Source organism: Cylas formicarius, unplaced genomic scaffold (genome assembly GCF_029955315.1).
Source record: "Cylas formicarius isolate icCylForm1 unplaced genomic scaffold, icCylForm1.1 PGA_scaffold_3__17_contigs__length_32017465, whole genome shotgun sequence".
NCBI lineage: Eukaryota > Metazoa > Arthropoda > Insecta > Coleoptera > Brentidae > Cylas > Cylas formicarius.
This window is the reverse complement of record NW_026844326.1, coordinates 31,685,032-31,697,307: the sequence shown is the minus strand read 5'-3', so window position 1 is coordinate 31,697,307 and position 12,276 is coordinate 31,685,032. Positions and strand designations below refer to the sequence as shown.

General features: G+C 42.6%; 4 protein-coding genes across 5 annotated transcripts; 2 read left to right on the top strand and 2 right to left on the bottom strand.

Moving 5' to 3' along the window:
- Positions 1–14: 14 nt before the first annotated feature.
- On the bottom strand, positions 15–6,559 carry LOC132699849 (general transcription factor 3C polypeptide 3). Its single transcript, XM_060666781.1, has 7 exons — positions 6,271–6,559; positions 6,000–6,218; positions 5,758–5,940; positions 3,670–4,016; positions 2,970–3,615; positions 2,773–2,913; positions 15–1,851 (listed from the first exon to the last, which is right to left on the bottom strand). The coding sequence occupies exons 1-7, from the start codon at positions 6,365–6,367 to the stop codon at positions 1,202–1,204; spliced, it is 2,283 nt and encodes a 760-aa protein (XP_060522764.1). The 5' UTR covers positions 6,368–6,559; the 3' UTR covers positions 15–1,201.
- A 348-nt stretch (positions 6,560–6,907) lies between these two features.
- Positions 6,908–7,776, bottom strand: LOC132699746 (ragulator complex protein LAMTOR4 homolog). The gene is made up of 3 exons (XM_060666619.1): positions 7,629–7,776; positions 7,307–7,562; positions 6,908–7,228 (listed from the first exon to the last, which is right to left on the bottom strand). The coding sequence occupies exons 2-3, from the start codon at positions 7,538–7,540 to the stop codon at positions 7,175–7,177; spliced, it is 288 nt and encodes a 95-aa protein (XP_060522602.1). The 5' UTR covers positions 7,541–7,562; positions 7,629–7,776; the 3' UTR covers positions 6,908–7,174.
- Positions 7,777–7,955: 179 nt separating this feature from the next.
- On the top strand, positions 7,956–8,954 carry LOC132699745 (large ribosomal subunit protein mL62). Its single transcript, XM_060666618.1, has 3 exons — positions 7,956–8,250; positions 8,307–8,492; positions 8,546–8,954. Exons 1-3 carry the CDS (start codon positions 8,104–8,106, stop codon positions 8,804–8,806), a joined length of 594 nt encoding a protein of 197 aa, XP_060522601.1. The 5' UTR covers positions 7,956–8,103; the 3' UTR covers positions 8,807–8,954.
- Positions 8,955–9,076: 122 nt separating this feature from the next.
- Positions 9,077–12,093, top strand: LOC132699743 (lysosomal-associated transmembrane protein 4B). 2 transcript variants are annotated; one of them, XM_060666616.1, is made up of 6 exons: positions 9,077–9,228; positions 9,531–9,827; positions 9,889–10,027; positions 10,079–10,424; positions 11,436–11,581; positions 11,632–12,093. In XM_060666616.1, the coding sequence occupies exons 2-6, from the start codon at positions 9,539–9,541 to the stop codon at positions 11,747–11,749; spliced, it is 1,038 nt and encodes a 345-aa protein (XP_060522599.1). In that variant the 5' UTR covers positions 9,077–9,228; positions 9,531–9,538; the 3' UTR covers positions 11,750–12,093. The 2 variants fall into 2 exon arrangements, with proteins under 2 accessions (XP_060522599.1, XP_060522600.1); XM_060666617.1 differs by having other exon boundaries at positions 9,078–9,228; positions 9,534–9,827.
- The last annotated feature ends 183 nt before the right edge of the window (positions 12,094–12,276 follow it).

The window sequence follows — 12,276 nt, the reverse complement described above, 5'->3', positions numbered from 1 at the left end:
GCCCAAAATGTTGAAAGCAGTGATTGAAGGTAATTTAAATTACGTTTTGATATTAAATTGAAATTTAAAATATAATATTTTATTTTTCTTCAACAGAGTAAGAGGAAGTAATTGAGAATAAGAATTTACAAAACAGCACCTTCAAAGGATTTAGAAAACACAGAAGTGGTACTTATATTCAGAAAATTCGTAAAATTAAACGGAATTCAGGGTAATTTGGCTGCGAAAGTTTTTGAAAATGAAAAAAAATCAAGAAAAATTTAAATGAAACAGAAAGAAAACGTATTTTCTAAATGTTTTGGAACTTGGGAGACTTTAATAAGCAAAATATATTGCTGACGATTGAAACGTGTATTAAAATCTAAAAACGTTGAATCGTCGAGAAAAATACGTGATTTTTGAATTGAATTGAATTTGAATCCCTGACTAAAAAAAAAAATGTTTAATTTTTATGAGAATTGTAATAACAAGTTAAAGAAGTTTATAGGGACTTGTGTGCATAGAAATCGGTCCATTGTACTTTGAACTATTTCTCCTTTTTGGTCGTTACTTTGCTTTGGTTTTTTCATTGGTATTTTTTCAGTAGTTGATCAGTATCATAGTTTTACATGTTTTTTATTAAAATATAAATAAAGTGCTGTTATCCGTTACAAGCTACTGTAGCATTTTCAGTGTGACGCATTACTTTTGACCGCCATGACAGTACTTTAGTAGTTGAACACAAATAATAGAGATGGCATTCGTAACAGTACACGCGACCTTCCCCTCTATCTTATACTCTTTGATTGTTACTGTGTTCTAATTTTTTTATGTAGATGTTTCGACAATTCCTAGGACGGTCCTGGAATGATTACGGACAGGGGAGTAATGAACAGTTAGCAAAGTTAATCACGGGATCAGTTGTAAAAGCACTATATTTCTGGTCGAACTATAAATTGCATATTACAGATTTCGGTCACACTTTCGTGCGGTCTAGGATCGAATCGTGCATTGAAACCTTTCGAGTTTCGGCAGTTTTTCAAAAATGCGACCCCATTTTGTAGTGCAAACTTAATTTCGAATGTACGATAAAGGCGAATGGGTGCGATTTGCCGTTCTTAGTTCTCTCTTGGTTTTATAATCGACTACGGGGCCAGCTTCTAGTGGGAGTTAAAAAAAAAATTAAAATAAAAAAAAAACTATATATTTCGAAACGGCGCCCTCACACGACGACGTGCCGCATGAGGACGTTCCGGGCGGCCGCCCAGTTACCTCCCGCCTTGTAAATGAGGTGGAGGTTGTAGGCGGCCTCTCGCTTCAGGCCCAGCACGCAGTCGTCGTCTCCGGGAGTGTCCAGGACGCGTTGGTACCATCGCTCGGCCACGCTCACCAACCCGAACTGCTGGTACATGCGTCCGGTGTTGTAAAACACCTCGGAGGCGGCCCGGGCGCTCCTCGACCGCCCGTAGGCGGCGAACAGGGCGGCCACGGTCGGGAGGGCGTCGACGGCCCCGCTCCTCGCGCGTTTCTGATGGCAGAGGTGGGCGGCGCACACCGCGACCATCAACGCGGCGTACGACGAGCCGGTCCTTCGAAAGCGTTTCGCGAAGAAGGACAGACAGTCGTGGGTGCCGCATAAGTAGTTGTGACGGACGAGGTCGCCGTTCGAGGTAGACAGACGGTCGCGGACGGACTGCGCCTGGAAGAACTTGTAGTAGCGGTTCTCGTCCGGGTCCTGAGCCATCATCGAGAAGTAATTCCACGCGAGATTGTTCGACGGGTGGTGCAGGAGGATCTCGCGGGCCATCGCGTAACCGTGGAACACGTCGCGATTGAAGAGGCACGCGTGACAAGCGGTCAGGTACATTTCCTCTGGAAAATGCAAGGACGCTGAGCCTCCGATTGGTCGCAAGGCCACGGGGGGGGCTATTTTTTCTCTTATTTATTAATGATTAGTAGCGCAGGGTTAACAAGATTGCTTTCGAAAAATCGTCGGTGGGCGAGGCAAGTCCGTAGCAAATAGCGCGAATCACCCTTTTATTTTAAAAAGGAGCTTCGCGGATTCTTGTCCTAGAGGGACGCATTGTTTTTCTATCGTGCTCCTGCGGACCACTATCGAACTTTCGCAAAATCGATGATCCTGAATACACTGTATAAAGTGTCCTTCACATCTCGTCGAACTTCAAAGTTACGCCAAAATTCAGTAAATATTAAAAGACGAAACCTGAAACTCTCTCACGACACGGTTTACGGTACTGTTCAAATAAAATTATCCCATCTTTAACGATTTTTCATTTATCGCCAATAATTTACTCACAAAAACGGAAATTTAAGTTTTTAAGTTTTTTGCCCATAAACGACACACAAGTAGAGGTTATAGCCCTGGATTTTCCACGCGTCCTGGTTCAAGAATTTTTTGAAAAAATTCTTTTCGAGAAAATAAGTTTTTTCTGAAACCATGCAGTGTTTGTTTTAGTCCGTCGCTTAAAAATAAAAACGATTTTGTCTGCATGCTGTCATATTAACGACATTGTTGTACATTCGATTGACCGACCGAAAAATCGACAATCAATTAGAGAACACCCTGTATATAGATGTCGGAACGTCGTCACACCTCGTATTTCATAAAGGCCGAAATAGTTGTCACAAACCAATAAATAACCGCGAAAATTTGAACACTTTCCGTTCTAACTGCATGTTATTACACGCTTATTTGCTCTTACATGCCCTTTCCTCCCTAACAATAGACGAGCAAGCTCAAAACTCGCGTTTTTTTACCACCCCCTCGCTCACCGAAATGCCTGCCGAACCGTTTCGATGAAAGTCCCATGAAGCAGAGCTTCTGGTACTGCGCGTAGTCCCGTCTGTCGTACGCGAACTGCAACATGTCCCGATACAGCTCGTACTCTTCGTCGGGCGACTTCTCGTGCACGCCTACGAGAAAAATCACTTAAAAGCCCCGCCCCCTGGTCGTCGGGCCTCGCGCTTACTCTCCAGCGTCGACTCGACGCAATCGTCCTGACCCCGGAACCGCCTGATCCGTTTCACTTTCGCGATTCGCTCGCCCCGCGTGTCCGACACGGTCGTCATCGCTCGCAGCTCCTCCCAGTTGCGGAACACGACGCAGTGCCGCGACAGCAGCAGCTCGCAGCACTTCCAGTAGTTGTCGAGGTCGTCGATGCGACGCAGCAGCTTCATCTGCTCGACGAGCACCGCGACGTGGAGCTTATTAGAGGCGGGGTCTTGCGACAAGACCCGGAGGGCTTCCTCTTTCTTGTCCTGGCCAAGTAGGAGCATCGCCAAGGGGTAGAGAACCTCGACGTGGTTAGGGGCGAGGAGCATCACGGTGTAGTATGCGTCGATCGCTTGGTCGGGCATGCCGCAGGCCGAGAGGCACTCGGCGTGTCTCAGCCACACCCCCGCGAGCGAATGGTTGCGACTCTTGACGAGCGGCACCAGCAGGGAGAGCGCTTCCCGGTGGAGGCCGGACGCCATTAGGGCCTCCGCAACGTCTAGGTGAAGACCGCCGTAAGTTTCGACGTCGGTAGCGATGAGGAGTTCGTCGATCAAGCCGCGGACCAAGTCGTGGCACTGCAGTCGCACCACGCACACGATAAACTTGACCTTCAGGTCGATCTAGCCGCGTAATTACGAGATTAGAGGGGCGGGGACGACTCGGGGTATACCCACGTGCAGATCCTCGGACGGCATCGTGTAAGAATTGACGACGAACGAATCGGTCGATTCGACGGTGACGTCGAACGTGAAACCGAAGAACTGGGTGAAAATGTCGAGACACTCGGAGTAGCGTTCGCTCACGAGCAGCAGATCGAGCATCATGTTGAGCTCGTCGTGCGTCACCTTGTCCGGGATCCGTTTGAGGGGGACTCGAAGCGCGTCCACCGCCCTCGCGTACTTTTTCTCGCGGAAATAGGCCTGCGCGACGTCCCTGCACGTTTCTAAGATGCGCTCGTGCTGTCTGCGCGGCATGTGCTTCGCCATCGTCAGCTTGCAGACTAGCAGGAGCCTCTCGTCCGCTGAGGAGGCGGATATAAAGACGACGACGTAAAGACACGGACGTATTTGGATTTTTGAACGTTCTTTTCCCAAAACACGCACCCTCACACACACACACAAAGACCTCGTAATAGTTGCAAGGCCGAATGAATAAGCCTCAATTGTGGCCCATCTTGTGCCGGTTTTCGCAAATATTACATTTTGACTTGTAGCATCGTTACTTTTTACAGAACTTCTAGATTCCTCCTAGCCGGCCTATTGGCTGCTTCAGAACTTAACTGAAACTGACTCACATTCGACTCTGTGCGTGCTTATATATTGTTTGAAGGGGGCGGAGCTAAAGGGGGGGCATGTCTCGGGCGCATATTGATTAAAGGTAAAGACCTGAGTTGAGGTTAAGGCTGTTAGGTTGCTTATAGATTTCTATAGACTCTCGGAGTTTTCGTTGGTAGAAGAATTAATTACATGCAAGAATTTTAGTTTTATCCAATAAAATTTTAAGTCCGGTTTCGTGATTGTCTTCGGCAACAGGTGACGAGTTTATTTGTCTTAATAGTAAGGCTGTTTCGTGCTCTTTGAGCCTAGTTCTCGGTCTCTGTATTTCTTTGCTGTAAACTCCTGGCATCTCAAATGGAATTTTGTCTTTGATGGATCGAAGATGTTGAGAGATTTTTAGAAAGCACATGTTTTGAATGTAAGGAAGGACAACAGTGGCAAGTGTGGGATTGCTTTCGGTCTCAAGTGTATTTTGTGATGGAACGTTTAATATCTTTAATGTGGAAATTATTAGAGAGAAGAACAGAGGTAGGATGTTTTAATTTTGGATTCAGTGACTCGGGTTGAGATAGTTTCACGGCTCTGTAAATAACAGAGTTGATAATCGATAATTTGAGACAAACTATATTTTACACTCATACTTTTCTACAAGAAATTCTCGCCTTCCGCGAGTACGTCGTTACTGTTTAAATAAAACTAAAAACAACTCTTTAAATCCATCATTTTACAATACTCTTCCAGCAAATGTTCAAGTTTTGAGTAAAAAAGCTTTTCAGAGGGCAATTAAGCCAGTGTTTATTAATAATCGCTCTTACAGCAATGATGAATATTTTAATTATATCTGTCTATACCTATTTGCACACACTGACATGATGCACATATTGTATTATGTGATTAAATAAGTAAACTAAACTAAACCAATGCTATAAACAGAAAGAATGGAAATATTGGGAAGTATTAAAAATAGGTATACTTAATAAAAATTTTAGCTTTTTGTAAGATCTTTCAGAAATATATATGTCCTTCAAGAAACTCGACATTTTTAAATTTAAAATGATAGAAATATATTTCACAAATCTTCCGGATAAGTTTACTGATTTTGGTGATGCTATTCAACCCAAACGAATTGCAATGACTTTTTCAATGGCTAGATTGTTCTTTCTTATACAAAATAAACAAACTTAAATCTAGACCACTGCTGCATTTCTAATGATATTCCGATTTGCAATTTAATTAGTTTTGGTTCATTTTTTACCTGTTTTAATTATATAATAAATTTAAAAAATAGAATTCTTTGAAATTAAAAACTGCTTGCCTTGTTCATGTTTATAACCTTAGCAGATTTTTTTTTTGTATTAATTCAAACTAACGACTTTAGAGCAAGAAAGAAGAAGGTGTTATAATTATTATATATTATACTATTAATAATTATAAAACTAGAACTAATCTCATATTGAGTTTGTAAAATCAAATATGGGGCCATACCTTTTTTTTCCGCCAACTCGATCCGCTTCGCGTGAAGCTCAAGATTTTGTGGTTCCGCTTTTATCGCCTTAGAGTAGCAGTCGATCGCTTCGGCGATTTGGGACTCCTGCAACTCCACCTCCGCCAACCGGCACCACAGGTTGACATTCGAAGGCTGCACATGACACGCGAGCATCAAGAATCCTGCGGAAAGTAAGCTCGACGAACTCTATCGTGCAAACGAACCCTTTTTGAGCTCGAACCTTTGTACTTTTTAAAATTGCTATTCTCGTACATCTGGGCAAGCGTCCAGTAGGGCTCGTAAGCATCGGGAGCCTGCCGGATTATCTCGAAACACATTTTCTTGGCGGTTTCATAGTCACGCCTGGCGTATCTAAGATTGGCCTCGCCCATAAGGCCCTTGAGGTGCGCGGGAAGTTTCGAAATTTGGCGTTTGGGAGGCCTTTTCTCGTCGTTGTCTCCTGAAAACCGCTACAAAAATAATACCTAATCGCGGGTTTTCCGACTACCTGCCTCCTTCACTATCCGAATCGGAGGTCCCATTTTCGCTCCTAGCGGTAACCACAACGACTTCAATGTCCTGTGCCGAATTTCCGTTGCTCTCCTCCATGATTTCTCTGCGAGAAAAACATATAATATGCCTTATCTATACCGACAAGCTTCCGTAAACATGTCAAATTTCGCTACCGCGAGCTCCATTTCGTGGTTATTCGGAGCTTTTGAATGCTTTTGACAATGCTCAACAGATGGCGCGTATTTTTTTTTTGCATATATTAGGTTTGAAAAAATCGCTTTACATGCCGATAGATATGTTGCGTGTGATTCTTTGTACTTAAAACCCATTAATAATTGGTAACACTTTGAATAACAAGTGCTATCTCGTGGTAAATTGGTAAACTAAAAAGACAACTGTTTAAACGGTTTAGAACGTTTTTCTTCTTTCAAATAATGGGTTCTAAGGGCTTTAATATTAGGCGTGCTTTGTTTTATGTATTTCTAGGTTTTGAAACTTTTATTATTATTAGGATAATTTCGAAGACCTGGTGCCATCTCGTGAACTTTCGTATAACTAAAATTAATTTAATCTGGTCAAGATTTCTACCTTGACAAAGGGAGATTTTATTCATCTTTGATATTAAAACAACACGAATACCATCATAATACATAAATGTTTATTATAAAATAGTGCAACCCAACCAAAAAAATCAAAATTCTTTTGTTAACTGTTGAAATAACACCAAACTACTTTACAGAGAACTAATTTATTTTACAAAAAAAATCAATATTTCGATATTGAGATAACTATTCAATCCAATAACTGATACAACTGGTAAGCGGAGAAACAAATGCCGCCAATCAGAATAATTATCTGTAGAAATCGCATCTTGGTAAGATAGATAATAAAGTACATCACGGACTAATATGCGACGGCGTTGTCGCTTGCCTGAAGCTGTCTTTTTACAATATACACCTAAAAGACAAGGAATATGCAAATTTAGTGCTCGCAGCTAGCTGTTATTTGTGTTTTTACAATTGACAATTTATTTACCTTGCGATTAGAAAGGCATACTACATAGGCGTGGTCGTCGTATATGACAGAAAACCTTTTGAAGCTTTCATCGAGCACCGGGTTATCAAAAAGTTTCCGAGCTATCTTTAGTAACCCATACAACAATCCCGCGACACGTTCGTCATTGTCGAGATCTCCACCGCTAGTTAAAACAGCACCTTCCGAGTTCAACACCAAATAACCGGTTTGCCCAACGACCGATGGACGATCCATTAGATACCAAGGCCCCTCGATTCTACAAACATTAGCAACCTGTCAAATATTACGAACAAGAATGTTAAAATCGTGTTTTAATACTTACCTTTTCGATGGCCCATTAAAAAAATATCTCCACTTTTAATGATGTTTACAGCAAAACCATCACAGATCAACGAATTTGGTTAGTTTGTGTTTTGTGCAGGGTCTGCGGGAACGTGGGTCAATTTTTCTAAACCACAAAATGCAAATCTACTACAAAGCAGGATTGCGAAACTCAAAAATGTGTGCGGTTTTAATGTTTCCATATACATAACCTGCGTTTGGATTCTGAAAGAAAATTTCGAAACGATAACCAGCTCTTCAAAAACGGTTTATTGCAAAGCCACCTTTAAAGATCTATCTACAAATTCGCTTGATAGTTAAATCTTTGGGAAATGTAATGTAAATTTATTTCAATTTCATTACTCAACTTTGGTTGTATCAACCTTAACATACTGTTGTTATTTGTTGTACTACAGTGGTTAACCTAACCATGTTATTTAATATTTATTCTCACCCTGTGCAAGTCGCGATCAGTTATGATCCGAAACAGTTTAATTTCATTGTGCAATAGTTATTGCAAGCAAATTCCACTGGTTGTTCGTAGAAGCGTAGCGTATAAGAGTTCCATTTCGTTAGAAAACTTGTACCCTGGCAGCAGTCTCAAGCTTCGTACCCCCGAAAAAGTATAAAGGACATGAGCGGTCATCGTCTCGCAACGACCGACGACTTTTACTTCCAGGTTGCGCAAGTTTCGGACGAATTCGACGGTTTCATTCCGATCGATAAATTAGAAATCATCTACAGCAAAAGTTCCGGCCCCGGTGGTCAAAACGTCAACAAAGTCAACACCAAAGTGGACCTCAGATTTCATCTGGAATCGGCGGAATGGCTTAGCGATAATATTAAAAGCAGCATTAGGCAAAAGGTGATTACAACAGGTACAGTCTGTCGGACCTCGCTTTACGAAATGAATTTTAGTACAATTCGAGAATCACAAAAGAGGGCCATCTGATTTTCCGGTCGGACCTGACCAGGTCCCAACAGTTGAACCTGGCCGATTGCTTGGAAAAGCTTCGATCCTGCATTAGAGATTCAGTAGTGCTCGAACATACTCCGACTCCAGAAACGGAGGAGAGGATCAGGAAAAGAATGGAAAAGGCAGCTAGGGAGAGGTTGCGTATAAAACGTGAACGCTCACGGAGAAACGAAGAGCGGCGTGTTCCCGAATTTGCATTTTAGAAATAAATTAAAGTTTCCTTATGTTCCTAATTTTGATCGTCCCCAATATTCACCGCTACTTCGATTTTAGTGGGCACATATACTGGGGGCATTCGCCCAGTAGCAGTCCCGTGGAATTCTACAATTTTTGTCACGATAGATACATTATACGGGGACATTCGCCCACTTCTGTCTAATGCCGAAACCGACTTCTGGAACCCATAGAAAACAAATAAAAAGTGATTCTAACTGTTCACAGAATAGCAATTAACTTCTTCGATTCTATGTTATTTTCGATGCTGTAGCTAAAGTTAGCAGCTGGATGCTGATTGTTGCGAAACGTTTTAATGTAATAATTTGTGGACTGCAAACCTTCAATAGTTAATCGTGCAGAGCTGTGTTTAGTTTGCGGCCGACGAGGGCACTCTGGTTTTTCGTAATCGGTAATTGTTCCGCCACAAAGGCCGTATTTATCTACGCAAAAAGAACTTTTTGCGTAGATAATTTCGAAGGTCCTAATGTCTTTTTTTTTTTGACGCGGAGATAGTTGCAAAAACGACATTACGTTGTGGGAAATAATTACGTATTTAAAACAAAGGCGAGCCTGGACAGTCCCCTTTGACATTTCCGTATTTGCGTTCGCAAGGTTGTGGCGCTTAATAAATATTTATCGCGCGTTAGGTGCGCTTGTCAAAGCGGCGTTTTAGGGGACTGTTCGATTGTTGCTAAAACTCTTTAATTTCAGTAGAGGTTATGTTCGCGATGCGCCTGAAAATCGGTTCCATAAGGAACAAAGAGTGGAGATCTTGCTTTTGCCTGCACGTCCGGACGGCGACGGTCGCGTTCGGGGTGTGGCACTTGGTCCTCCACGTTTTGGCGCTGACGGTGCTCGCGCTGATCATGAGGAACCACAACATATTCATCCAGAGGCACGACGACTTCGAGCAAAACGATTTCTTGCCGACGCCCCTGAGCAAAATCAAAAACGACGATAACCCGTATTTCCTGCCGACCACTCAGGATGGCCGACCCATACTGCCGTGTAAGTTTTGCGTTTTAGTCCTACCCAGGGGGCTCGAACCTTAACTGATGTGTGTCCGTAGCGGATATCGATATGGGCGCCCTTTTGACTGTCTGTACCCTGTCGATCACGTTGCTGATGGTGTATGGTGCTATCAAGGGCAAGCCCAAATACCTGCTGCCGTTTTTCTTCCTGCAGCTGTTCGATTTCGCGATCACGACGTAAGAACCAATATCGAAACGCGGACAGATGCCGGTAACGAATCTTTTCAGCCTGACCGCTACCGGTTATTTTTGCTACCTGAGATCCGTGCACCGGCTCGTCGCCGAACACTGGCACAACTTGCCGTTCCGCCAGGAACTGCTCTCGCTTAACCCGCAATACCTGTCGCTGCTGGTGCTGACGTCGTTCCTGATATCGATCGTCTGGAAGGCGTACTGGATCGGGGTGATCTGGCGTTGCTACAAGTACCTCACGATCAAGAGGCAGACGGCCCGCAACACCATACATTACATTCTGCCGGGAGAGGGCAACGCCGACAGCGACGCCACCTATCCTTCGTTGTTCCGTGATCAGGAGTATGGCCCTATGAAGCAGACTCCGCCTCCATCGTATCAGGTAGGGGGTGCGATGCATTCTCAAAATATGAATTTTTACCATAGCAGCTATATAAAAATGAAATAAAATAAAATAATTTGACAATATGTCAATAACAAACAATCTTAAAATTTAGAGGTTATGTAGCTCTCAAAGCGATAGTTATAAAAGTCCTGTGAAAATGTGTTTAATAATTTTTTTACAACAGTTTGAGAGTTGCGGGTATTTTTTTATAAAATTTAATACCAATAGTACATGTGAAAGTCGGATTTTTTTTTTATTTTCATGCGCGTACATTACGCACCGATAGAGATACTTTGGGCACCACAAAAGGTTCGAATGGTCTTTTTAGAATTTTTAAGACTATATCTGCCTCCGAAGATTCTCACGTTAATAGAGTTTTCAAAATAAAACGTTAGAGCCGTCTTCTGATTTATTTTTATTAGCTTCAGTGATCGCCTGAGTACATACGAGGGCAGCGCCAAAATTTCCCGGCCTGAATATGAAAGAAACAAATAGAGTAACAATTTTTTATTATTTTTCAATATAATCCCTTTAAAAATATATTCTTTTGGTTTGTCTGCAAAATGAGCTAAAACAGCCTCTTTTAACTCAACTTCGTCGTTAAACCGCCGTTTACGCAAGTCCTTTTTCAAATATCGAAACAAATTATATATTAATTATTCGTAAAAATTTTAATATTTACCGAAGTTTGCCGTAACTTTCAAGTTCGGCGAGACTTGAAAGACATTTTATACAAGGTGCGTGCACAATAAAATGACATCGATTTTGCGAAAGTTCCATAGGGGTCCGCAAGGAGCACGATAGAAAAACAATGCGTCTTGTGTTATTGATCGGAAGTAGGTGGTAAAGAGAAAGAAAAGTGAGGCGTGTTTCAAGCCGAAGCAAAGCATTTGAGATTAATTTAGGCAATAAGATGCTTCTAAAATAAATAAAAATCGATTTATAAGTAAAATTTGACCGACATTGACAAAAGTCCCCTAAGTGTTTGTTTTTTTTTCTTCTTTCGAGGACATTATGGGCGAGCAACCTCCGCCATATCCGACCACCAGTTCAGCGGACGAAGCCGCGTCCAGGTTCGTGTTTACTTACACGACGGACGAGTGCAGGGAGGGACCGGTGCGACCCGAAGGCGACGCGACGGGGGGCGTTCCCAGGTGAGCTCAGATCCGCCCCTAGTCATTGGCGCTTAACTTTACGGTCGTAGGGTCGGCGAATCGCCGCCGACGTCGTCGTCGGCAAGCCCAGACGTGCAGCAGGACGAGGGCAGGCAGCAGGACGCGCCCGCAGAGCCGGCACAAGAAGTCGCCACAGTCGAGAAGTAGAGGGCGCGCGCGGCGCGCCTTTAGATATAGTTCGTCACTAGTTTCTAGCCAACACTTTCCAAAATAATGGTCCGAATCTCGATTTAGCAACAGCCCGCGTAATTTCGTTTATAAAAAAAAACGGGAGTTGTAAGTGGTGTGTGTCTGTGTGCGTGTGTAAAAAAAATGATTTAAAAAGAACTTTGTTAACATTATCGTAAATAAAAAAATATATCGGTTATCAGAGACCCCGCCCCCTCGGATGACGTTCCGTTTCGACTGTCAGGACATAGGGGGCGGGACACCTGAACTGCACGTCCATCACATTCTCTTGGCTCTTATTAAAGGACAAATACAGTATTGGAAAAAATTAAAGTGACTTTTTATTTTTTATTACTATCCATCCAAGTGACACAAATAAAAAAAAACATTTTTTTACAGGAGAGATATTTGAACTAGGCTGGGACGGAAAGTCGCCTATGAAATACTTAATTTGAATTAAAAATGAATTGAATGCTAATTGAAGTGGTAAATTTATCTTTAGCATA

Bases quoted from the DNA above. Each gene is read 5' to 3' on its own strand.
- LOC132699743 (XM_060666616.1), top strand. From the start codon at position 9,539: ATGTTCGCGATGCGCCTGAAAATCGGTTCCATAAGGAACAAAGAGTGG. The intron at 9,828-9,888 runs GTAAGTTTTGCG...GTGTGTCCGTAG, and splicing joins TGGCCGACCCATACTGCCGT to CGGATATCGATATGGGCGCC. The intron at 10,028-10,078 runs GTAAGAACCAAT...GAATCTTTTCAG, and splicing joins TTCGATTTCGCGATCACGAC to CCTGACCGCTACCGGTTATT.
- LOC132699745 (XM_060666618.1), top strand. From the start codon at position 8,104: ATGATCCGAAACAGTTTAATTTCATTGTGCAATAGTTATTGCAAGCAA. The intron at 8,251-8,306 runs GTATAAAGGACA...TTTTACTTCCAG, and splicing joins AGCTTCGTACCCCCGAAAAA to GTTGCGCAAGTTTCGGACGA. The intron at 8,493-8,545 runs GTGATTACAACA...AATGAATTTTAG, and splicing joins AAAGCAGCATTAGGCAAAAG to TACAATTCGAGAATCACAAA.
- LOC132699849 (XM_060666781.1), bottom strand. From the start codon at position 6,367: ATGGAGGAGAGCAACGGAAATTCGGCACAGGACATTGAAGTCGTTGTG. The intron at 4,017-5,757 runs GTATGGCCCCAT...CCGCCTCCTCAG, and splicing joins CGAGTTGGCGGAAAAAAAAG to CGGACGAGAGGCTCCTGCTA. The intron at 1,852-2,772 runs GTGAGCGAGGGG...TGCATTTTCCAG, and splicing joins ACGGTTCGGCAGGCATTTCG to AGGAAATGTACCTGACCGCT.
- LOC132699746 (XM_060666619.1), bottom strand. From the start codon at position 7,540: ATGGATCGTCCATCGGTCGTTGGGCAAACCGGTTATTTGGTGTTGAAC. The intron at 7,229-7,306 runs GTAAATAAATTG...CTTGTCTTTTAG, and splicing joins TATGCCTTTCTAATCGCAAG to GTGTATATTGTAAAAAGACA.